Here is a 26,671-nt window from a genome sequence, read left to right as displayed (position 1 = left end):
CAGCCTCAAAGCCATTCATGTCCCAGGAGTCACTAATGTTCTGGCGGATTCCCTCAGCAGATCCACAACATCAAACCACGAGTGGGAACTGCACCAACCATCCCTAACAGGGTGTTTCGAGAATGGGGGCATCCCGATCTAGACCTCTTTGCAACCAGCCAGAACCGCAAATGCCCATCCTTTGCAAGTTGGGTTCCCCACAAAGACTCACTCGGAAATGCGTTTTAATTGGTCGCAAATATATGCCTACGCTTTTCCAACGATTTCCGTTGGTTCCACGAGTTCTGCGCAAGATCAAGAAACAACCTTGTCGCATGATACTCATTGCTCCCAGGTGGCCTCCAGTATTGGTTTACAGAACTTCTCATCCTCTCGGAGTGCGAGCCCATCCAGTTCCGGCTAATACGAACCTTCTGACCCTCCAGAACGGACAAATTTGTCATCCGGACCCGGCATGGCTTCTCAACATCTTGAATTTGCGCACCTAGATATTCCTCCGGACTGTCAGGAGGTTTTAGCTAATGCTTGAGCACCTGCTACGATTAAAACTTACAAACTAAAATGGAAGAGGTTTTGCATGTGGTATCAATCTGCCAATATCCACCCTATTCAGGTAAGACCAGAACAAATTCTACCATTCTTCCTTCAATTGGCAAAGTCTGGCCTCTCCCATTCTACTCTTAACAGTTGACTCACTTTATTCAAATAGTCATTCAACAATTCTTCAAGAGGTTGTTCCGGATGTGTCCCCCCCCCCTATTCGACGTCCACCTCCTTCTTGGCACCTTAATATAGTGCTTACACAACTAATGCGGCACCCTTGCGAACCTAGTCACAAGGTGGATTTAAAGTTCCTTTCTTGGAAGGTTTCCTTGTTGCTAGCTTTAACATCAACCAGAAGAGTTAGTGACCTCCAAGCGTTCACTATTCATCCACCTTTTCTACAATTTACATCGAAATCTGTAGTGCTGCGCACTAACCCAAAATTCATGCCAAAAGTCCCGGCGGATTTCCACCTTAATGAACCTATAATTTTAAAGACTTTTTTCCCAAATCCGCTCACAGCTGCAGAAAGGGCTTTGCATTCCCTTGACATCAAAAGATTTCTCAAGTTCTACTTGCAACGGACAGCAGCAATACGCAAATCAGACCAACCCTTTGTGGCATATGGCAAACCACGCCAAGGACATTCGGTCTCAAAACCAACCATTGCTCGTTGTATCTCTGCTGCAATTTGCTTATGCCATGATCAAGCGGGAAGACCATTGCAAGCGACCCCAAGAGCGCACTCTACAAGAGCAATTTCTTCATCCATAGCCCTTTTTGCCGGTGTGCCTCTTCACCATATCTGTAAAGCGGCAACATGGTCCAACAGACACACTTTTACCAGACACTACTGTTTGGAAGCTGCAAGCTATGCAGATGCATCAGTGGGACAAGCTGTTCTGCGCAATCTTTTCAAATAAGGTGAGCCTCTGTTCTCCCTCCTCCACTATGCTTTTCTATAAGACGCTTTTTTCATACTGTTTCTATATCTTGAAATTGTTCTGCATATGTTGAAACACACATGTATTTCTCTATAGTTATAGCGTTTGATAATGTATATTGTCTATGATACAAAAACAGCGTCTTATGAGCATGTTACGTACTGCTATCTACATTGATTCAGGCATGTGAATCTATGAAAGACACCCCAAATACTTGAAGAACAATAGTTACTTACCTGTAATCTGTGGTTCTCCAGTATTGGTGTCTTTCATAGATTCACATGCAACCCGCCCACCTCCCCTCAGAGGCTTTTAGGCTATTATGTATTGGTTCACTCCTGTGCGAGAAAATCTGAGAGCCTGAGCCTCGGAGGAGAACATTCTGGTGGGTGCTGTCGCCTGATTGGCTGCAGTTTGGACTGGACATAATGACTGTGATAATCATGGGTGTGGAAGTTTTTTCCTTGTAGCTTAGGCTACTTTACTTCCTGGTTACCAAGGTTTTTTGGTTATTATATGCATGATTATTGCTTTTTTTATGTACCGTGGGACTCCCACTCCGATGACGGGAAATGATTCAGGCATGTGAATCTATGAAAGACACCAATACTGGAGAACCACAGATTACAGGTAAGTAACTATTGTTCTTTCTGCTGCACACACCTAGCTAGCCTACAGTTAGAAAGTCCTCTGTATTGTATCCAGTTTCCCCATACTTTATCCCATTTCTTTGGGCACCCCCTCCCCTGGAACACCACCTTTTCCGCATTACAGCACCAGTCCAGATCTTCCTGCCACTTCATCACACTTGGCGGTTGGCTCACCACCCACTCCTTTGCTATGTTACGTTTAGTGACTATGTTCGCTGTCTGTAGCCATATTTTAGAATACTTTGGCCATTTTACCTTGTCCGTCACACAAAGAATATGCCATTTGGTCTCACATGCAACATGTATGGCTTCCTTCCAAAACTGTTGTACCCTAGGGCAGGACCATATATTAAAGAAGGTGCCCGCTTCCCCACATTCCCGTGTACACTGGTCAGTACCACTGCACCAATCCGGTGCAATAGCACCTTGGAGGTGTTTGATCTAAGCAGTATACGCAACCGTATCTACCGGAATTGCGCCCTTATCGCCACCTCCCTTGGACTCTATATCGCCTCCATCCAGTCATCATCTTCCAACGTCTCCAAGTCTCCCGCCTAGGCCTCCCTAAGACCTGTCATGGGGTCTGGGGAGTTGTTCATGATCTTTTTATATACCAGTGACACAGCCATCTCTAGCCTGGGATCAATGCATACAGACTTGGCTCCCACAATCGGCTCCCACAATCGCTGATTGGTCTTTCTTCGAATCGCAGTAGGCTGGATCCACTAGAATGTCAGCGGTTCTAAAAGCCATCATGGAAGGAAGAAGCCCAATGTTTTTTTCAGATCTTTAAACTTCTAGGAGGGAAATAATGCACAAACCTTGCTCCAAGGGTTGTTGTGGCCCTTGTGAAGACCAGTTATATCTGTCCGCTGATATCTCCTTTTGCACTTGAGACTGAATGCAAAAACCGCTAGGTCTATATGTGGAGTAAATAAAATACAGAAATCGGGCTCTCGAAAATCGAATTTTAGAAACCCTCCTCTGTATGAACTGTTTCTGTGCGTATTGTAGCCATCAGTAGACTTTATTCTATCCCTAAGATTTTAAATCTAGTTTTATCTTTGATATTTTCCTGATGCGCCACACACCTCCTAACTCAATGGGAGTAAAAACTATTTGGGGAGAACACAGAGGGTGTTTGTTTTGTTACTTGTTTGTGTACCACACTTCTACTTGTATGGTCTTGGATATCTTTCATTGTTTAGTTGGGTGGAGGCCTGAGCCTGCCTGTCTTATCCAAGTCCATTGAGTCCAAAGCCATAGTCTGCCATGCCAGCATGTTTGGTTGGAAGAGTATGTGTTTGAAGAGCAGACTAGATGAGAAGAGTATGATGCCATAGATTAGTGTGCATGTGGTGCTCAGAGTAGGCATGCTTGTGTCGAGAAGAGAAGTAAACTGGAAAACATACTATTTTATAAGTACTTTAAGTATCGTCCATTCAGATGTATCTCATAGCATACTCGATGGTAGATTCCTCATTACTGCTTGGTACTGTTCGGCTGGTTAGTTGATTCAGAGATAGGCCTTGTTGATTTCCTGGGTAGTTTCCTGGGCGTTTATCTATTCTCCTGGTCACCTGGATCAGTCATCTGTTTGTTGGGTGCAGGTGCCAAGCAAGGTGGCTTCTCGACAGAAATGAATGGGAAATCCACAAGGTGCCACACTGGGTACAGCTTCTTATAGTGAAGGGAATTCGTGTTAATAGGTGACAGTGTCTGGCTTTGCTGGTTCCATAATCTTTGACACGCTGAGTAATTGAGGGCAATCTAGGCCCTTAGTTTATCACATTGATCAGGTGCCATTGAAAGGCTGGATGTTGGACTAATGGATATTGTCTGAGGATACCTGGTTAGTTTTTCTTTTGCGAAAAATGATTAAATTGAGCGAACCATCAGTTGGCAGAATTACCTACAGAACTCTGAGCTGTAAAACAAAAAAAAAGGAACGGAAGCTCAAACCTCTTTCCGGTATTGAACTCCTTCTTTTTCGCCAGGACTCTCTCGGTTCTCTAAAAGGTATGAGGGAAAGTTTGATTGTGTTTCTACTGTCTCACTGATTCAAACTACTGAAAGCTTGAAGTCTACAGTGAATTTGCAGGATATCAAGACCATGAACTTGTGATCCATCGAAGAAGTGGTAAATTTGCATTGATTGTTGTCAGTTTCCACATTATTACCTCTCTCCTATAAATGATGAATCCATCAGGGATGTAGTCTGTGAAACTGAGAGGGAGCTTTTTTGGACCTGAATGAGAATTTTTGAGAGATTTTTGGAATGAATTATTTGGATTTCAATCTTGTCTGTTACTGTTATTTTGCACATTCCTGCTGATGCTGTATATTGAATTCCGACTGCTTGATGTATGTTGGATTATTGACGTGTACTCTGGTTTAACTGAATGAATTAAATAAAAGCACTTGAAGGGCATGCAGGGTGGAAAGCCTCTCTCTGCGCTGGACTGCTCCACTCAAATAGCTGGGTGACCCACGCAAACGCGCTTCAGAGGAGCTGGTGCGGTTGACTAGAGACCTTCCATGCTGTCCCATCTGCAGCACCAACTAGTTATGCTGCTGCTGCTGTTAGCGTGTCAACTTTACAGACTCCCTCATGAGCAGTGCCTTGTTCAGTGGCCACACTGGCCGCCAGTCATACTTGCACTCTAGCTGAGTCGGCCTCAGCCTTCAAGGGGGCGGGGACATTTGTCAATGCCTCATTCCCTCTTTGCTTTTTGAATTTGCATCGCTGTGAGCAGAAGCCTTTGGCCGCCCCACCATACAGCTGTGACATGGACTAGAGAGCGAGCCGCAGGCTAGTAACCCAGAGCCTTTATTGGCAGATCTGACTGCACGCCGCGATAGCTCAGAAGGGGACATTGTGGGCGCCACTGACTTACAATCTCAACATTGTAACGCCTGTAAGAAGTTCGGACAGTGAGGGCGTGGCAGAGTAGGAAGTGAGAATAAACCAAATGAGATCAGTCTGGAAGATGCGATGCCCAGTGGCAGCTGGTATCGGATGGCAGGCCCAGAATGGATGGTCTCCTAACAAGTGAGGAGCAGAACTAGAACCTGGCTTGAGAGCTGCTGCTTTGCTGGTGGAGGGGGACACACCGCTCTGTGTCCAACGCTATCGGTGGCAGCTGCGGCGGCGGGCCTGGTGGGTCTCTGCAGAATGGCAGGATCACAGTTTATAAGGTTCTGTTGCAGTTTCTCTTTTGGTCCCTAAGGCCACGTTTGTGTCCTTTTGGCGAATGGCAAAAGTTGTGCATATTTCTTGCACCGCACAGTGCCGCTCACGTGCTTGCAGTGTTCTGGCCTCATCAGATCTGGCAAGACCTTCGACTGACCCTTTGAGTGACCCATCGCCATTAAACAGGGCACAAGCAGGTGCCAGGGTCACGTCTCTGTAACGAACTCATACATTTTCACCCTCGGTGTCTGCCATCACCAGTTTCTGGGAGAGGGTGGTACAGGAACATCTGTGGCCGTTGTGCAGCGCTGACAACGCCGCCGGCCCCAGGCTGAACTGAAGAAATAAACACTGCGGCCTTCAGGCGGTGGGATTCTGGGACTCCCTGCTACGGTCCTGTCAGCAGCAGGCTAGCAGCGCCCTAGATGAAGGGGAGTGAGCGAAAGGCAGACGAGCCCACCCCCACAGACGTACATCCGCATTATAGGATTTACCACTTCCGTCTCACCTGAACGCGGGCAGCCACGCCTCACCAAGCCCATTATGAAATCAGCAGGACATCCCAAAACACACGCCTCCCTTTGGCTCCACCGCAAAATCCCCTGTGCCTGGGAAAGGGGAGGCCTGACAGAGGTTTTACTTTTACCCATCCATCACTCCAAAGTAGAATAATGTTACCGACGGCACACGCTGCACGTTTTATACACTGCACGTCCTATACACTGCACGTCCTTCTCATACAGGGCCATTTAGGGACAAAACTTGAACTTCAACGTGTAAGTGTCTTTGTGACTTGTGCCCTTTGAGTGTCATTCGTGTGTTACATACGTGCACCGGCTCGCCCAGCATTGCGTAACGTGCAGCGCTCGTGGAACCGAGCAGGGAGTCACTCGGGTGCGCCCCGGCCGCTGGTCAGGTGATCTGTGGATCCCAGCGCTGCCCCGGACACCTGTGTCCACCGTGCGCAGCTCGTTTACGAAGGGTGCATACCTGAGGGATGCACGAGGATAACGCCTCAAAGGACAGCCCCTCCCGGTCTCTTTATTTGAGATCTGTGGGTCAGGCGCCCTTTATCCGATATGGACGGTGTCCTCCGGGCCCTCAGTTCCCCTCAGTGGACTCCAGTTCTTTGTAGTACTTCTGCCCCTTGTTTGCTTCTGAGCCCAGCAATGGTTAATGAGTTACTTAAGGTGTCTGACTAATTCTTTCTCACAATAAAGTCAGTCATTGATTACAAGAGCACGAGAGCGGAGGGTGCGCTGCGAAGGGCCTTCTCTGAGCCGGGGCCGGAGGAGGGTCGCTGTGGGCTTCGTTTCCACGGATCATGGCAGCGTCTGTAGGTTTGCGTTACTGAAAATCCAGTCTTCATGACTGCCGGCTGCTCTGCACACCTCTCAGCAGTAAGGGTAACCGCCTAGCAGAATGACCTCCCCTGCTGGACCAGGTAAGGCTCGTAAGTTTGTATTTGGGGCTCTTTGAGGGACCTGTTCGGTGACGTGGGAGCGTGCGGCTGACACGCGGCGGTATGAAGTGGCTTCAGCCGCTGAGGCCTTTCTTAGAAGTCCCCAGGGTTGTGCGCATTGTACTTTGAAACTCGATTCGGTGTTTTATTTAACTGAACGCCAGCATTTATATGGCAAGAGGTATTTCCAAGATCCGACTAATTGCCCCCGTTTATAGTCCAGGGTCTTACTAATTGCCCCCGTTTATAGTGCAGCATCCAATTGCCCCCGTTTATAGTTCAGCATCTGACTAACTTCCCCTGTTTATAGTCCAGGACCTTACTAACTACCCCCTTTTATAGTCCAGGATCTTAGTAACTGCCCCTGTTTATAGTCCAGGATCTTGCCAACTGCCCCCGTTTATAGTCCAGGATCTTACTATCTGCCCTCGTGTATAGTCCAGGATCTTACTAAGCCCCCCCGTTTAAACTTGACACTAAACTATGGAGAATGCCATTTATTCCTGCTTTAATGAGCTTTAATTCAGTTGTTATGGCTGATCATATCACTATTCCCTTTTGGACTTTTTTTGTGAGAAAATATTTTATACTTTTGCAATGACCCGCATGAATGACACTTTGTCTGATACGTGGTTGGTGATTTGCCGAGACCGCCCATTTACTGATAGTAGGGTAAACCAATTTACACGGGTGTTTGCTGGAAATAGAACTTCTCTTTAATACCCAGTGCTGTAGGTTTTCATTTTTTATGCTCTGCAGTTACTCTTCTCCAGTGAAAAGTGCACTCTGTTACACATCTTTGACCGGACGGAACGCTGAGTGTGCCCTTTTGATATGTAATCACCTGCCCTGCTGGTCACACACACTGATATCAGCGGCAAGGGTTGCGCTCTAAGCCATCTTGACAACAAAACACTTGAAAGGATAATAACGTGGTAGAAAGGATTTAGAAGTTTGGGGCATGAGATTGGCTCGTCCAAGCACATTTTTCCCTTGATCTTTGAGAGTGTAAGAAAAGGCTACTAATTAAAGTTATCTCCTTAACAGTCCAAAGTATGCTGCATCAGCCCATTTTAAATAGACCAAGGACAGATTTCGCTAACATCTATTTAGCAAGCCCTTGAAGCATTCAATTCTTAGTATGTTCTTAAGAGTACCGCCACAATTGTATGTTAATCTTTCAGATTTACTAAGTACAGTGTCGTTTGACAGTACTGAAAGTAGGTAAACCTGTAGCAATTTCTTGTTTATTTCTGCATGTAGCAAATTCTGTCATGTGGTACCACACTTATGTAAGTTGTGAATGTGGCCTAATTCGGGCTCTGAATTGTACCAACCCGCCATTCCTCGGTGGTGCAGTAGGCAGCTCGCTCTCAGGCTTTTAGTGGGGTGCAAGTTTGTACGTGGGTGATAGTCACCAAGGTTTTATGTATTTGGCAAAGGGGCCTTCTATTCTATGCTGGGGTTAATGGGAGCCAGAAGAGCCAGCTACAAGTAGAGGTGTACAAACCTTTTGTATTTGACCTAAATCTTGCATAGATTACGATTAATGGCCTACCTTCTCTGAATTTTCTGCCTTTTTTAAGTCTACACCTTGGCGTGGTTTTTATTTTGTTTTTAGGTCTCCAACGTCTGCAAAAGACCTATTGGGAACTTACAATGGTCTCGGAGCCTGATCATTCCTGTCATCGGTTGCCTTTCTTGTCCCTCTAGTTTGCTTGGTTTTTTGTTCAGTAGCTTGCCTTCCGCTTCTCACGTTTATCTCCTCACCTGGAGCATAGCTTCTTTACAGTCCTTTTGACCGCATGAGTTTTGTCCTTCTACTGCTCACTTTTAAGGAACTACTTTCTTTTCTGTTAGGATAGGCACTCGGAGTACATGTGTTTTCCAGCTTGCTCCCTTATATGCTTCTCCTACTCTCCCCACACTCCATATTGCTCTGTCACACGTGTGCTCATCACCGACTGTGTTGCTCTTTCCTTCATGTGCTTCTTCCCTGGCACTCACTCGCGCTTCTCCCTCCTTGCCCTCACTCTTTGCTCTCATCCCTCCCACTGCACTGCATGATGCTCTCTTCGTCCACCTGCTCTTCCATGGCTGCAGGTCCTTCTCCTTTTGTTATATTTCCTTTTTTTTTTTAGGAGGACCAAGCATCAAATTTCTGCCGGTCGCACCGCAGCAGAAAAAAGCACGTTGGGGCTAATTTAATGTAGTTAACTTTTTTAATTTACTGATCCACCTTAAATTAGTACATTTAAAAAAAATGGCTCCCATTTCACTTTGTTGGCCCAAGCATATGTGATGCATGGTAATGTGTGCGTCTATGTGAAGATGCATTTACATGCATAGGTCATCATTCATGTGTACACCTACCAAATGATGCAGCCGCCAGTAGTGGTGGTGCCTCTGCCTCTAAAAAAAAATGTGTTTGTCATGTTGCATACATTTTGGCAATACCGTACATGTATATGGTATTTCTTTTGCGCAAACCTAGCCAAAAGCAGTGGAGAGCTCTACAGAGTCCAAGATAACATAAAGTTAATGAGTGACAGGAGCGATAGCTGGGCTGTGAACAGTTAATGCATTTTGATGTCGTGTTATTCACAGAGGTGAGTCTGCAACTCTTTCCTAAATTGGAGCATCGTTGGGGCAGTCTTGATGGATACCAGGATGTTCCAGATCCAGGGTGCATAGATGGAAAAGGCCTCCTGCCTTGTTTGTTGTCTTTTTAATCTGCAGTTTGATGGTGTCCTGGCTGAGGGTGTGTCCAGGCCCGCCAGAGATGGTGAACGTATCTGCAAGCTAAGCAGGGCTGCTGTTGTGATGGCTTTGTAAAAGAGGCAGATGGTTCTGAAACTGGTGTGCATTGGCCAGAGGAGGCAGCGGGGTCCATCAGGATGGGGGTAATGTGATCATATTTCTTCAGGCCTAGGACAAGGTATGCTGCTGTGTGTAGGGTGCCCTGATTTGGTGCCAGCGTGAGTCCGTGAGGCCATGGAGCAAGATTTTACCACCTTTGAGATGCAGGAGTATGAGGGCTTGAACAGCAGTTCTGAAGTCCCTTTCTGGACTGGAAGAAACAATATTTCTTTCTTTAGAAGAGAGCTATACCAGGCCACATTTATATTTAAAAAAAAAAAGTTTAAGCTGTGTTTTTGGAGGATGAGGTTAGTGTCCAGTGTGAATCCCATAAACTTGGCATTTGGTGAAAGTTTGGTTTCGAAGCCTTCAAGTTTCATGTCGAGCTAGGTTTGTACTGTTGGTAAATAACAGAAATTCTGTCTTGAGTGGGTTCAGGTAGGTGGTGGGCGCCCAGGTCTGGGTGATTTGTAGTTGAGGCACTGGATGTCCTGGGTAGAGGAGGCTTTCAAGTAGAGAGGTCTGTATCATCAGCGTATTGGCTTGTTTCCCAGGCAAATCTTGCAGGTGTTAATATTTCCTCATGATTGCTACCTGCCGCTGAAAATGGATATACTGTCTTCTCACGAGTTAACTTAAATGTTTTCCTTTAGATCGTGCAACTGAATGGATATTAGTGGGGTTTTTTTCTCTAAACATCTTCAGAGGAGCGCAAAAGTCCTGTTCATTTATGCAGTAAGCTTTGAGAACTAAAAGTAGTAATCCTAGTATTTGCAAGAAATGTGTGAGAAATCTTTGTAACTACACAAACCCCTTGTTTTTCAGGCTGGTGTGATTGGAACTTGCCATTGTAGCCCAACGATTGCACCGGCTCCCTGATTTACACTAAATACAGTCCCTGGAAAGTTTCCGAGGCGGGCCTGTATTATAGAAGACTGATGTGGAAGCTTTATTAATGATATGCCTGCTGCTGCAGTGTATGTGCAGCATACCGTTCATGTATGTGCACCATACAGAACACCTGCATGGTCGACTCGGCCTTCATCCTTCGGAAGTCTTGTCAAATCAAGTGCCACTGGGTTAAGTGATAGTGACTCTGTTATTTATAGTGCTATGAATATAAATATTTAGTAGTATGTGCTATATAGAAACGTGTTTAATGATGCAATGTTATAATAGTTGTGCTTAGGAAAGAAGGCACCTTTTTTTTGGAGGGGGGTTAAAGACGCCACGCCTAGAAACATACAGTTAAAACTGTCTTTAACAGAATGCTATAAATTGAAAAATTAAAAAAAAGTGGGGTAAGTGATGGGGTTTGATAAACTAATAACGTTAACTAGAAGACCAAACACTCTGCAGCATGTTAGTGCCCTCCTTTGTTGGCAGAAGGAGGCCAGTTTTCTGTACCGGCTTGTATTCCCACACTTCCCTCATGCTCTCAAAGAAGAAAAGTACCAGATGGGACGTACCTGGGATTTCCCTGTTCTGAAGAGTACTTGTGGTGTTCTATATTGTGAGTTACAACAGACGCCAGTTTTCTAGTCTTGATCTTTCTGTAACATGTGGAAGCATTCTGGGAGTTGTAGTCCTGATTCATTTCATTTGCAACAATTGGACTAGCTCACCTATAGATAAAGATAACCAATACGAAACACTGTGTCTGCTGACTTTGGGCACACGTGAACCATGACGGGCACCCTGCGGGGGCCAGGGTGAAACTCACTGCCTTCAACTGAAATCTAGAATTGCTGTGACTCACTCTTCAAGAGTAACCTGCTGAGAAGTGCAGACCGTCTCCCATTGAATGTACTGCAGTAGTGCTGAGAAGTACAGCTACTATCCTTTTCACATTAATGAAGTGCAGGTACTCCGTACCGGACAATACCTGCCCATTTAAAGCGCCGGTGATACTAGAAGTAGCGGTAGATCGCTGACAGACCTGGTCATATCTGACAGATCACCCTCATTTGGCGGGTGTCGTCCGCCTTGTACCTGTATATACCAGCCCAGGGCTTTAAGTGGGACGGGTCCCGCCGTTGCTGTGCACCTGCAGTTCTAAAAAGCAGGTGTCGAGCCGGGTCCCTATCGGGTTTTTCGTGTTTGCCCTCACCCTCTGGGTGCTGTTCCTGCCTGTCTTTTGCTCACTGTCCTGTGTGTGAGGTGTGACCCCTGCTGCTAAGGGTGCCCATAGAAGCACCTCGCGGGTGTGACACCCTCCTCCATGGTCTCACCCAGCAGGTAGGGGTGGGGGGCAGAAAACAAGGGGCTGCCCTTTTGGGAAATCCCACTGCCCCGTGAGTGACGACAAGACACGCCCCCTCGGGGACACTGCACATAAAGAGCTGCTGGGCCCGGGTGTGGAGAGAGACACCAGCGGCGACTGACCCGGGCGCACTCCAGCTGCCCCAACCCGACGGGCTCGAGATTCACCCACACCCCGGACTCACTCCGGATTCAGGCCATACTACGGACTTACTCCGGGATCGGCCCACACACATCAGCCCAGACTTGCTGCGGATTCGGCCCACAATCCAGACTCACTGCGGATTCTGCCCATACTCCAGACTCACTGCGGATTCTGCCCATACTCACTGCGGATTCTGCCCATACTCACTGCGGATTCTGCCCATACTCACTGCGGATTCTGCCCATACTCACTGCGGATTCTGCCCATACTCACTGCGGATTCTGCCCATACTTACGACTCACTGCGGATTCTGCCCATACTTACGACTCACTGCGGATTCTGCCCATACTTCAGACTCACTGCGGATTCTGCCCAGCCTCAGATTTACTCCAGCCGCGGGATGCCGGAGCCAGGGAAGGCACCGGAGCCCCTTCACTATTCCATTGGGATCCAGTCCATCTCTGCAGGTAGGACCCATACTGCTTCGTTTAAATAGCGCTAAAATCCAATTAAGGCAGGCAAGCGCTTTGTGAATGGAGTCCTGGGCTCTGTTTAGTGACCAGTCTGACAAAATGCCTCCATAGGCTTTACTGGTGTCGCCAACTTTCCAAACCTATCACCCCCCAAAAAAGTGTTCATTCCCCTATTAACAGTCAAACCCTTGAGGTCTCCCACGTTTCTGAGCGAAGAGGTTGACCTCTGTGGATGGCATGGGAGGCGTGCATCTGCTCACCGGCCCACAGTCACACCTCCCCACTGCCCCCGGTTTTCACTGGATTCTAAATGTTTTAGTCTCAAAGAGCCTCACGGACTTCCGCGTGTCACGTAAAGCGATGCCTCTGTGCACAATTTGATGAGGGGGTGGCGAGGAACTACCACAGGCATATACAAAGAGACTGGCCAGGCAGACCCCTTAGTGTTAGTGAGAAGGGGTGGGGGGTTCTGCAGAGGCCTCCAACGTTATCGGACTAGGTTCCCAGGAGCCTAGCTATCAGTAGTACATCAGGTGCTGTGGCACCAGGCCCCATGGGTCTGAGGGGTGTGCACTGCACCCCAATTATAGCTGTTGTCACTGACTAAATTAGAGAGTTTGGTAATTTTTCTCGCATGTATTCAGGCCCTTGACACCGCTGCTAGCTTCCATACCTGATCTGCCCCTTTAACTCTCAGCGGCCACTGTTGATTTCTGAAGCAGCATGGGCAGGGGGCGTGGGGGCACGTGGAAGCCTTCCTTCCGAGTCCACTTAGCACAGATCCCCCTCTCCCCGGAGAGCGCCACGGCTCGGGTCACGTGACCGCAGCGCTGACATCATGCCAGAAAGTCTGGAGCGCATTTGCACTCGGCAGGGAAATATGCTCCGGAGCTGCAGATGCCGTCACCAAAGGAAGTTTTTCTAAGGGGTCGAAACCCAAAAAAAGGCGTCCGGCGGAGAGGCTCGTGTTTGTGTGTGGCTTTTCTACTGAAAGGAAGATGGGAGAAGGGTACGCTAAGTAAACAAGACAAGCGAGCGTGGCTGGATGGGGTGGAGAAGGAGAGAGGGCAGAGAGCCCAGGCTCTGATTACAGTAGATCGATGTTTGCCTTCGTTGAGCTGCAGAGGAGAAACTGCCCATCGCCACAGCCGAGGTTCCTGAGGCCCAGCTGATGCCTGCGAGGGTAAGAGGGTTCCTTGTGGAGCACGCGTGCACCGGTTCGATTCTGAAGTCCTCCTGTGTTTGCTTTCTCTGTACGAGGTCTTACCTGAAACTTAAGATCTACTTCAGGAATCCATTTTGTTTATTTACAATTGATGCTTCGTTAGGTCACACCTTTTAAATAACAATTTCGATTTCCATATAATTCTTGTGTTTCTTTAACGATAAAAGCGAAGGAGCCCCAATTTGTCTACAGACGTTCTGACCTCGTAGCACCCGGTTCTTTCTTTTACACCCATCATGTCATCGTCAGTCGGTGTGGACTCTTTCTGAGGTCTCTGAGGATGCACCAGCTGGCTGCAGCTTAGTATTCTCGGTGTCAGTGGGCCATGTGCTGGTCTTTGTGAATGGAGGGAAGTGCTGGCTTCAGTCATACTGCCTAGTCTGCTTTCAGATGGCACCATTTTACTATTTGTGTATTAAAGGATGCCACTGATGTCCGTACTGCTGATGCAGTCGGGTGCCCGCAGCGGGATGAGACGAAGGCCCACCAGTCTGCTTAGCATGAGCCACCAGACTGCCTTTCAGCATCTTCTGACCTGCCTTGAATCTGGACATTCTGGCGTTTACTGAATAAAGTACTAGGAGAACCTACCTGGGTGCACGCTTGTTGCGCTGTCTTACGAACACTCGCTTGCGCGGGCGCTACTCTCGTCACATACTGATTTCCAACAGTAGTGTTCATCCTCGTTAGTTGACAGCGCCAGGACCTTCTCGTGATTGCGCCCCTCTGAGCCCAGCAGACTTGGGCCCAGATGCATCAAAGGCCCATTCTGTGTCTGTGGGACAATGTGTTCATGCACATGGCCCTTAAAGCAGTAGAGGTTTACTGACACAGTCCGGTACCCAATACTAGGAGTACCATGTGGTAACCACCTCTTGTGTTTTTTTCTTTTCTGAAACGGGACCCTGCTGTCCTCTTCCTTTACGTTGGGATTAGTTTGGGCCAGGGGAGGAGGGGGTGGGTCATTGGTATCCCTCAGAGGAGGTTGGGTTTACAGGGGATTACAATTAAAGCTTATTAGTGAAATCAGTCATTCCAAGAATTCAAAGTAGCACAGGTTTACAGTCTGTGAAAAATTGTGTGCAGTCGAAGCAGTTGAAAGTCTTTTGCTCCATGTTAAAGCTGCATGAAATGCCCTCCTTGAGAGGATAGACATGGAGGGTGCAGGAAGCTGACACAAACTGACTGCTGCAGTTGGGTAGAAATTGCAAAGTAGGAAAGCTGTACAGAAAAACACATCTATAACCTGTGGGTGATGCATACTGAGGGGGCAAGCAAGCCAACGGATAGAAGTAACACAGTACCAAGGCACGAGAAGACTTAGCACCCTCCCACGTGCCATCAAAAGATGGGTCACATGCATTACCAGCCCATGTTCAAGTACTTCCTGTGCTGAATCGACTGGCACTGATCTCCTTCCAGAGCATACATGCAGAAGTCACTGGGGTGTCGCACAGCGTCTCACCTAGATTCTTTATGCATTTGCTGGATGCCCTCCAGTCCATTGCACCACAGCGCCTCACATTTGCCAAATTAAGACATTGTCAACAATAAGAAAGCTTTCTTTGCTGTTGCCAGCTTACCAGCCCTCCGATCATGCAGGTCATATTAATACCACCCGAGGATGCAGGATACTTGTACAGGAACTGAAAACATATCCGCTCCATAAACGTACGGTGCTCCTGGATGCCGACTACAGCTTCACCCGTGCGGTAGCCAAGCACCCTGATATTAGACCAGACTCGTGTATATTGAAACGCACCGTACAGCAGTACGCCATTTGAAAGTAGCCCTGCGCAGGTGAGGCCTTCTGCTAGGTATACATGACCTGTATGGCCATGCAAAACCATGGGTTTTTGGCATCCTATACAACATGGATAATATGGACTAAATTCCCGGTCATGTGTGGCCAGGTTACATCTTGAGACCAAGACACAGGACACCTTACATAGCTACAAATACCACAACCGTGTAAGCCTACAGCCCAGCACAGAGGCGGTCACATGGCGTTACAGAGCAGTGTTTGGCTTTCCCAAGTACTGATTCCTAATCCCATCCAACTTTTTTTTATTTGCTCCAACATCGTCTGTGATATGATGGTTGCACATTACACACTTTATGTTAGAGGTGTAGGACTCGCGAGAGATACGCAGAAAGCGGTGTGAAAGCACACAAGGACGGCATTAACATGGGCTGAAAGACTGACCCGGACACACAAGTGGGAAGTATCGGGAGACAGGAATTGTACTGCAGTTCTTCACCTGCAAATTCAATAAAGAGTTGCGCAATACTTGCATGTGTCACCGAACAACGCTACCAACCTAATGCTTTCATAGATGACCGTCTGCATAAGTAATAGCAAAGTAAATAATGAAAAACAAATCCACAGATCAGTCCCACTCTCGTATGTATGCATCTCTCTGCCAAAATGCATACATTTGGGAAAAGAGTGACCGCAAGAAGCAATTCTAATACCCTGAATGATGCAGATTGTAAGTTGTGTAATGTGCAAGACGTCCCGGGCACATAAAAATGGCACCGTTTGAGTCATCGCTTTATCGTTGACTTCAGGATTTACAGTCCTCCTTCTCTTCTGAGCCTTTTCCTTTTGGCCACTTGTTTCTAATGGATGTTTTGAATGTTTGCTTGCTCCTGCGAGTTCCTTACTTGAAATATTTTAGGTTCCAGACTGGACCAGGCATTGTTTTTCTTTCATAGCGGCTTACCATGGCAAGAGGTTACTGTTGTAGTATCAGTAGCAGAGTCGCGAGGATCACCAGTTGTAACGGCCCCAGGTGTACAGTCTAGAGAACGCCATTGTGTATCACCATCACATCCCTTACTTTCTTTTGGTGCCTTCAGCACAGGATCCGAAAGCTTGTCCAATAGGGCAACTATGTTTTTTCGATGTTTAGAGTGCACGGCCTGTTCGTGAGTTCCGGTCTAGTTAAGGTTGTGGGGATGCAAGCCATCTCTATTTGGATTCCTCTGGTCATTACGGATTGGCTTTAATTGGTATGTTCATTCTGAAAGGGTGTAGTATTTACATCCACTGTGCTGAGAAAGGGTCTTATTCAGAGGAATTGTGAGACCGCAACCTAACCCTCGGTGCGTTCTTTTGGAGAACATTACTGTTTTCAGAGGATAGGGAGCGTGCTCCGTTTGGAAGAGCAGCCCTTCAGACCTTTTCAGGTCTGATTTTTTATTATTTTCGGTGAGCTGTTGTCAACTGTCCTGCAGAAATGATGCTTGTGGGGTGGCTCAAGTAAGGCATCAGCTGGAGTAATCCTCCTTCTGCCTTTTGTAGCATTCTGTCTGATGGCTCATTAAGCCCCAGATTCCTTTCCACCTTCTCACCACCTCTCTGGAGGTTTGTCCGTTCTTGCCTTTATCTATTGACTTTAGTTATTCTTCTATACTCTGTATTTTAAACCTATTTTGATTTTAACCCATAACAATGAAGCATTAAGCATAGACAATCCAATCAAGAGCCTTTTTACCACGCCGGGCATAATGAGTAAAAGCAACCCCGGACACAAGTGTCACTATCGTTATAGCTCTTCAGAGAGGTTTAGCTTTGTCCAGACACAAGGGAGCGCCCAGCAGAAGTCAAAACAATACCCTTTCAGGGTAAAAGGCTTTTCTCGTTTTACAACTCTGCATGTATAGCAGTGTGATAATCCTATTCTTAATAACTTTGCTGTAGAAATGGCAGAAGACTTTGCCCTTTTCTAGCTCAGCGTGGATGGCACTGTGCTAATCCTATGCTTTAAAGCTTTGCTAGAAAAACAGACATTTGAGGTGAGCAGATTCAGAATATCGCTGGTTTTGCAGGTGCTCTATTCAGGAGCTGCTCTCCACCTAAACTTGGAAACTACCCAGAGTTCTCTGCTTCTGTTTTGCATAATCTGTGTCACTCTAACCCTGAAAGGGTATTGTTTTGACTTATACTGGGTGCGCCCTTGTTTTTGGACAAAACTAAACCTCTCTGAAGGGCTATAAAGATAGCAAAACGCTTCAGGGGTTGCTTTTTTTCATTCCAGGTTGGCTTGGATGGTATTTTATCAATTCAAAGCTGTAATACTGTGCCTTGAGTGGTAAAAGACTTTTGTCATTTTACAGCTCGTCGTGAATGGCACTATGCTAATCCTATGCTTTAAAGCTTTGCTAGAAAAACAGATATTTGAGGTGAGCAGATTCAGCATGTTGCTGGTGTTGCAGAATGCTCTCTATACAGGAGCTACTCTCCACCTAAACTTGGGAACTACCCATAGTTCTTTGCTTCTGTTTTGTGTGTGTGTGTGTGTGTGTGTGTGTGTGTGTGTGTGTGTCTGTGTGTGTATATATGTATGTATATGTGTATATATATTCACTGAAAAAACCATAGGTTTCACACACGTTATAGTTAGGAATTAGCATTTAAAAAACCTTGCAAATTCACTTAAAAAACCATAGGTTTCACACAAGTTATAGTTAGCTGTACATTTCACTCGTAAAAAACCAATGAAATTCCACGTTATAGTTAGATCAGGTAACTATAACTTGCGCGCCCACAATAAACTGCTGATGACGTCACATATTACATCACTTATGACATGGTCAGTGACATCACTCATGACATCAATGATGACATCTGAAATGACACATTGCGGTCGCGCAAGTTATAGTTACCTGATCTAACTATAACGTGGAATTTCATTGTTTTTTTACGAGTGAAATGTACAGCTAACTATAACTTGTGTGAAACCTATGGTTTTTTAAGTGAATTTGCAAGGTTTTTTAAATGCTAATTCCGAACTATAACGTGTGTGAAACCTATGGTTTTTTCAGTGAATTTGTACGTTTTTTTAAATGCTAAGTTATGTATGTATTTTTAATCTTTGCGCGCACCGAGCGCCCACGTTGCGCATTTCGTACCGTGCACGCCTCGCCATTTTTTACAAAATATCAATTGTTTTTTTCTCCCTTGGGGGTCCTTAGATTTATATATTAAATGTGATTGTTAATTCTTTTTTTTTTTTTTTTTTTTTTTTTACCGTACGCGTACGGTAAGCTTACCGTACGCGGACTCCGCGATTTTTTTTAAAAATTATTAAATTTATTTTTCATACTTTTTGGTCCTTCGTGAACCCCCTGACGAACGCTAGGGGGTCTGCAACTCTCTTCGTTGCCCCCTTTTCATGTTATCAACCTTTGTTTTTCAGTGCGAGAGACAGAAAATGGCGGCCGATACTTTCTGATTTCGACCGATTCGAATGTTTACAGTCATGTAACCACCAATCAGAATTGAGCTCGCACACGGCACCATACGCGTACGGTAAACTTACCGTAAGCGCACGGAGCTCGCTTACAGATATATATATATTGATTTAAATGCTATTTTCTCAGGACCTACTGAACAGATTTACACCAAACCTGCAAAAGGCACATCCCTGACCTGAGGACTACCTCTCTGCCCAATTTCAAGTAATTCTGTTCAGCCGTTCGGGCTGTAGCTCGGACTAAAGGTCCTATGGGAAAATGCATGGGGAAAACGCGTTTTGGGACCCCCCTTTTTTCTCAGCCCCCGCTTGACGAATCCCCCCGAGACTTTCAGGGTAGGAGCGGAGCGGAGCGCCCCATTAGTTTTGAAAATTTCGCGAGGATTCGTCGACCGGCGCCAAAGTTATTCCAAATAGAATGTTGCGGATTTCCTATGGAAACACGGTCCTAACTACAACTATCTACTGGCGACCGCCAGTAGTGTGTATGTGTGTATATATATATATATATATGTGTGTGTATTAGTGCAGGTGGGGTAGGCTCCTGCCTCGGATTCCACCTGGCCGGCTCTCAGCTCCGGTCTCCTCTCTCGGCATGCGGGGCTCTCTCCAGACATGGGAGCCCCACCGAACAGATCTGGGCCTCTGTTTTCTTCCTGCTGCCAGCACCGCGTGGCTCTCCCTCACACACGGGAGCCACACGTAGGCATGCCGCCCTCCGGGACTTCATTCCAGCCGTGACGCCTGACTTCACCCGGTCCCCTTTCCTGGGACCGGGACTCCCACGTGGGCCTGCGAGGCTCTGGATGTCTTCCTGCTTCCGGCCGCGAGGCCCCGTCCATGCGTCCCGCTTGGCTCAGCTGCGGCAGTCCTCACGGCAATACGGGGTAGGCTCCCGTTTTAGGCAGCATAAGCGGGGTGGGCACCCATATTTTAAATAATCATAAGGCGGGGTGGGCTACTGCCACAAAAATGTAAGCGGGGTGGGCACCCGCGAGGCAACAGGTGCATGCGGTAGGGCACCCGCCTAACAAAATCATAAATGCGGGGTGGGCACCCGCCAAACTGCAGAAATGCGGGGTGGGCACCTGCGAGAGGCTGAAAAAATACGGATAACGCGGGGTGGGCTCCCGCTGTTCTTGGCCACACGCAGGGGGAATCCCACACGCCGGGATTCCCTCGCAGCACGTCAGTAATAACTATGCTGCAGGATCTACGCTCCTTCTTGTCCTGGGTAAAATATAGCTCTCCCGAGGTGCTACGGAAGCGGGCAGGGTTGGGCAAAGGTCAGTAGACTACAGGGCAGCTCTTCCCCAGCAGAGTAGCAATCCCTTGGGACAGTCAAACGCAGTGAGGATGGCAATCTTGAAGTGCAGCAGCCCTGGCTCCAGCGCAGCTCCATCCCAGTCCAGTAGAAGGTAGAGGGGCAAAGTTGGTCACAGGGGCCAGCACGCTGGGTCCCGCGGCGGTTCCTCCTGGCAGAGTGTCCCCCACCAAGTCAGCACAAGCACAACAACCACATGGGATCACAGCCCCTGTATTTATACACCTTTCTGCCCTGTGTCTAGAAGGGGGCAGAAGCTTCTGGAAGGGTCTAGGGGCAGGGGTTTCTGGAAGGGTCTTGGAAGTTCCAGTCCTAACTGGCACTGGGAGGGGTGTTAGTAGGGGGGCGGAGCTAGCATTGTACAGGACAGGCACATACCTATTCAGGGACAGGGGATTCCTCTGCCCAGTACTCCAGTTGCAGACCTCCCACTCAGCCTGACCCTGCCTCCCTGGAGCCACCCTGGGAACCAGCCCCGGTCACTTCTAGAAACAGACATGCAGGCAGGCACACAGCACACAGAAATGCCAACTTCTAAAAGTGGCATTCCTAAAATAGTTAAAGTAAATCTGCGCACAATATTGCGCAGCATTTATCATTTCCATTCCACACATACCAAACATGCCATACTTATCTTGTTTTATTTTGGAGTTATCCCATAAGGGGGGAGTTCCCAATGTTAGTCTACGGAGGGCAGAGAGCACACGCACTCTGCGCTGCTAACCAGTGCTAAAGTGCCCAGAGTCCTAAAACCACCAACACCATGTTAGAAAAAAAAGGTTAGGAGGAAGGCAAAAAGTTTAGGGATGACCTTGCAAGAAGGACCAAGTCCAACACACCACCTGAAAAAAAGATGGTTGGCGGCGGGGGGGGGGGGGGGGGCATCCCTGCCTTGTCCTCTGCTAATAGGGATTGGCAGTGGTATTCGGCCATTAACTCTAACTCTAATTCTTGCTTGCAGGCTAATTCTGTCCTCTGTATGGTGGCTTTGATGGGAATGTGGAATACATGGACTGAACTGATGTCTCTGGGACCATGACACCATATATACTTAATGTGATGTTGCATCCAGCACGGTTGTTGTACTACCTTTGTCATTTTAACAGCAGTGCCAATCACGGGAGGGTTCAAGTAAGGAATCTGCGGAATCATTCATTAGAAAAAATACAGCAAAAGTTAAGTAGTTTCCTCCTTAGATGAGGAATGGAAACTTTATTTCTATACTTTAATTATTTTTGGCATTTCCTCCCAGCAAGCTATTCACCGTTTGTAACGTGTGCCCAATGCTTCAAAGACCTCTGATTGAGGAAACTCGCCTCTCTGGTGTGCATTGTTTTTAATATTTCGAAAAACAGCCACAGGTCGTCATTTGTGCACTTTGACTCTTGTCTGTTTTTCACACTCTGTATCCACAGAAGCTATCCAGCCATGCATATTTCCTTGTACTTTGGCATAGCGTGTCATGCTGGCCAGAAACATACACTAGCAAAATAGGATCCAGCTATTTGTTACTTAGTAGATTGTTTCTGCTTTGCAGGTCTCATTGTATTACTAGTTATGGTTACTACTGATTTAATTTGCAGTTGTGCGAAACGTCTTTGAACAGGACCCATTGTGGCAGGTGTAATGTAATATTGCCTTTTGAATAATTCATTCCATCCTTACTTACTATTGCACTGTGAGTTGCAAAACTGGGCTTAGCACTGAATTGTAATTATCCTATACTACTTTCATATGTGATGCCTCGAGTAGGTAGTGACCCTTCCTGGAAATGTCCCACAACTGTTCCCGCCAGTCCCTCAGTGTTGGAACCTGTAAGAATGCTCAAGTCAGCAAGCGATTCAAATTGTCGAGTACTCCTAGTGAACTCTCGAACGCGTGTCTGCACATATTAATGTTTGGGAATATTAATGTTTGGGGATGTGGTCTCCGTGGGGAGCGTTCTACTTCGGCACAAACTGCACCTTGGCATACACGCTCCAAGCTGATTTTATTCATCAGCAAAACCTTGTGGGCCAGGGAGAGCCTATATTGGTTCACCAGGATTCGATCCATGCCCAGTTTTTGAGATATGCAAGTGAGAGGACCTTTACATAATCATTTGTCTTATAGACCGTGTTGAATTGATGTGGCCTTCCTGGACCAGTGTTGGACATCTGCTGTAGGAGATCTTTAAAGCCATAGCAACAGCCTAGTGTTACCATCTGTGCCTCCTACCATGCACCTTTTTTTTTTTTTTTTTTTTTTTTTTTTGCAGAACTGCCTCAATCCTCAATTACGGGAATCTGTGGATTTTGTGCCAGTAGGATTGATGGAGCATATAGAACTGACTGATGTGCTTTGATTCGGAGTTGAACCCAGGCCCATCGGAGAGTGTCTGGCGTGTGTATAATGATTTGGCGTGCTTTGATTCGGAGGTGATCCCAGGCCCATCGGAGTGTGTGTGGCGTGTGTATAATGATTTGGCGTCGTTTGTAGGGTTTATATAGGGCAACTGTCAGTGGTAATGGGGCAACTATGTCGGTCTCTACAGCTGTGTGTGGTTGAAATGGGGTGGGAAACATCCAATAGTCCAGGAATTGCGCTTGCGCGCAATATGCGTATAGTGCCAGATCTGGGGCTCCGAGTCCGCCCTGTGCTAGTGGCAATGTAAGTATTTCCCACGCGATGCGAGGTTGGTTTCCAGCCCAAACAAGGGATATCATCAAGGAACGTAATGTTTTCAAGCATGATTGTGTGAGCTGTAGAGGTATGTTTATGAAAAGGTATAAGAATTTAGGAATCACAATCATCTTAGCTATGGCGATGCGGCCTGCCAGGGATATAGGAAGCCTAGACCAGACCTCTATTTTCCCTTCCAACTAGTTCACGGTGCGGCCGAAATTTGCGTTTCAAAGTTCTTGAATGTCAGCACTGAGCCAGATCCCCAGATATCTTACGGGGCCATCCGCCCATTGAATATAGTAGTCTGGTTCAAACATGGGAATATTAGGAGTGAGAGGGAGTAAGCTGGATTTGGACCAGTTGATATGTACCCCTGAAAGCCCCCCCGACCCTTGTGAGCTTGCGGAGAACTGGGTTAAGGTTATCCTGTGGGTCCCGAATGTAAAGGGCAATGTCATCGGCATATTGTGATATAATAATGTCTCTCATCAGGATGTCAATACCTCTTGTTTTGTGGTGTTGTCTGATTCTGGCCGCCAGGGGTTCCATGACAATGGCGAACAACAGGGGTGAAAGTGGGCACCCCTGTCTAGTGCCGCACGTAATTGCGAAATGGGCTGAGATCATTCCATTTGCTCGAAGTCTTGCGGTCGGCTGTGAATATAATAACTTCACATGTGCAATAAAAAGGGGGCTGAAGCCCAGCCGAGTTAGGAGTGTGAAAAGATATGGCCATTCGAGCGAGTCGAATGCCTTGGTGGCATCTAAGAAGGCGGCCAACACTGGAGTGTGGGGGTCCAATTGATGCAAGAGGGAAAAAAATGTTCGCAGATTGTGGGAGGTGGAACGGCCAGGGATAAAGCCAGACTGATCCGGCTGAGCGATTAGAGGAAGCAAGGACTGAAGTCGATTCGAGAGGAGCGTTGCATATATTTTGTTTTCTATATTAAGAAGAGAGGGGCCGGTACAAATCACATTTATTGGGAGATTTGCCAGTTTTGAGCAATGTGGAGATAACCGCCTCCCTTGTCGTCGGGGGAAGTGAGCCATTCTCCAGAGATTCGGACTACATCTCCGCAAGATGTGGCACTTGTATAGTGGCGTAGGTCTTGTAGAACGCAGTGATGAGGCCATCAAGACCTGGAGCTTTATTTAGCGGAAGACTCTTAATTACCCGTACTATGTCCTCTTCAGAAAAGGGCTCGACCAGATATTCCCTATGTGCATTTGCGAGCCATAAAAGTTCTATCGAGTCCAGATAAGGAATGAGGTCAGAGTCTGCTTGTGGTGCGGTGGAAGTATATAACGAGGAGTAGAATTCAGTAAGGTGTTCATGTACCTCAGCGGGCCTCTGATTAATGCGCTGTCATTGACCACGATTTCTGTGATAAATGGGGAGCAATGAGAGGGTTTGAGCAGATTTGCAAGTGTCCTCCCAGGACAGTCCCCATCCCTGTATCTCCTGGCAGTAGCATTCTTCCCTAGAAACTTAAGTTCCCTTGCGGCCTCCTCATTAAATTCGGAAAGTTTCTCACGTGTGACAGTCAGTATAGAGGGATCATTATGTTGGAAATATTGCGATTCTAGGGATTTAAGTTTGGTTTCTAATTGGTTCAGTGTGCCTCTTAACGATTTCAAAATCCGCGATTGGCGTGTAATGCATTTCCCTCTAATAACGACTTTGAATGCTTCCCACAATATCGATGCAGAGGAGACTGAACCTGTGTTTAGGGTGAAGTATTCGGTAATATAATTTTTAATTTCAGCTTGAAAAGCTGAATCTAGAAGAGCGTAAGGGTGCAATCTCCATGTGAACTCCCGCTGTACAGAGTTCGGAAATGCCACTCTGCAGGTACATGGAGAGTGATCTGATAATGCCCTCGGAAGAATCTGTGTATCTACAGTCCAAGCTGCTACATCTCCGGACAGTGGCCACCAATCCAGTCTGGACCAGGAGCTGTGTTGAGTGGAAATGCACGTGCCTTCGTGTTTCTGTGGATTGAAGACTCTCCAGATGTCCACTAAGTGAGAGTCTATCAGAATTGAGTTGAGAGCCTGACTAGATTTAGGATATACTGTACGGGAGGCTCCAGCTCTGTCGCGGTCATCGCATAGGATGGCATTAAAGTCTTCCCCCCCCCCCCCCTCCCCCCCCCAATAATGGTGTCACAGCCCATGCCCATGGTTTTTACCGCCACCTCATGGAAGAAGGGAGACTAGTGGCATGAGTGCATCAATTGTTTCACGTTCCCCGATATCGTCTGCGATAAGCAGATTGGATAAAACAGGGTACCAACCCTGACCGCCGTAGTTAGATGTCCATGAGTGATGAAAGTAAATGTTACTGCGAAGGTGTCTGCAATTCCTCAGATGGTGCTGCAAATGTGCCTCTGTGAAAACTAAACAATTCCTAAACCCCATTGTCCTCCCTCCACCCACACCTACCCCCAATCAGGTTGTGAACCCCCTCCACCCCAATAGCCCCATAAACAAGATAAACAAAGTGAACCATGGGAGTTCTCCCAGTGGGGGCATGAGTTACCGGCTTACACCCCTGCCGTGTGGCAAGCTGGCTGGGCTACATAGTATAACATCAGCTTACATGTGGTGTGTGTAAGACTGCATCAAGGATAAACCATAGAGTCTTAAGCAACGATACTGTAAGTAAGCGGCCGGAATCAAGGGTATATATCAAATTGAACATTCCGCTTGCAGTTACACTTGTCCCTCAGTCATTGTCGCTGGTTTTAGTATCTTTCTCCACAGGCTGTGAGAGCCGGGGCAATCTCTGCCCAGCGCAGATATGTTTAGCATATTTATGAGCAGACTTGGCGTCCGTAAAAAAATGCGCTTGACCATCGTATGAAATCTTGAGTTTGGCCGGGTTCAACATTGCGTAAGGAATCTCAGCCTTCTGTAGTAGCATTTTAGTGGGAAGGAATTCCTTGTGCACGGCTTGTACCAGTGGAGTAAAGTCAGGGAATATTGAGCTGTTTCCCTTGTGAGTAATGGGCCCGTGTTTCCTGGCAGCCTTAAGGATAATCTCTATCCTGATAGTTCATGTTACGGGCAATGATGGGTCTTGGCGTTCCGCCAACTGGGGGCTTGGGACCTAACGTTCTGTGTGCTCTCTCTACCACAAGTACAGTGGACAGGGCCTGGGGGAACAATTTGCGCATCAGTGATTCAATATATGGTTCCATCTTGGAAATGGCAGTTTCTGGAATACCCGCTATGAGGAGGTTATTGCGCCGGGAGCGCGCCTACAAATCGTCATTCTTGGCCTGTATAACAGATTGAACTTTCTCCATACTCAGGAGATGTTGTTTGGCTTCAACTTGGAATTCATTAGCTTCGGTTGCTTTGTTATCTAGGGCGTCAAGTCTAGTTTCATGTGTGTCCACCTGACGCTTCATGGAGTCTAATCTGGGCGTGAGAGCGTCTAAATTGGTGTCAATGGATTTAAGGTTAGATCGGACATCTAGCATGATGGAGCGCAGATCTTCCTCCCGCAGATTGCCAAGCGCTTGAGTCTGAGTCTGGTTCAGAGGTAGAGTCCATGTTTGGGTTTGTGTCTCTTGCCTTCAAATGTGTAATTTTTGGCTGTTTGGGATCGTTTTTCCCCATATTTTAAACTGGAAGTATGCCCTATGCAATCTGTGATGG

At 47.0% G+C, this 26,671-nt stretch overlaps 1 protein-coding gene across 6 annotated transcripts in view; it reads left to right on the top strand.

Annotated features, from left to right (window-relative positions):
• CLCN5 (Cl-/H+ antiporter 5) overlaps window positions 1-26,671 on the top strand; it is a 365,957-nt gene that overhangs the window by 154,861 nt on the left and 184,425 nt on the right. The window contains exon 1 of one of the 6 annotated variants that reach the window (XM_085630722.1): window positions 6,544-6,774. The exons of 4 other annotated variants lie outside the window; for them this stretch is intronic. In XM_085630722.1, coding sequence (XP_085486848.1) covers window positions 6,753-6,774 — 22 coding nt within the window. In that variant the 5' untranslated portion in view covers window positions 6,544-6,752. Of the gene's footprint in view, window positions 1-6,543; window positions 6,775-13,549; window positions 13,715-26,671 lie in introns of those variants that run through there. One more of the 6 variants, XM_085630723.1, reaches the window with a different exon arrangement.

This window comes from Triturus cristatus, chromosome 10 (genome assembly GCF_964204655.1).
Source record: "Triturus cristatus chromosome 10, aTriCri1.1, whole genome shotgun sequence".
In the NCBI taxonomy this organism is placed as follows: Eukaryota; Metazoa; Chordata; class Amphibia; order Caudata; family Salamandridae; genus Triturus; species Triturus cristatus.
This window is presented reverse-complemented; position numbering and strand designations above follow the sequence as displayed.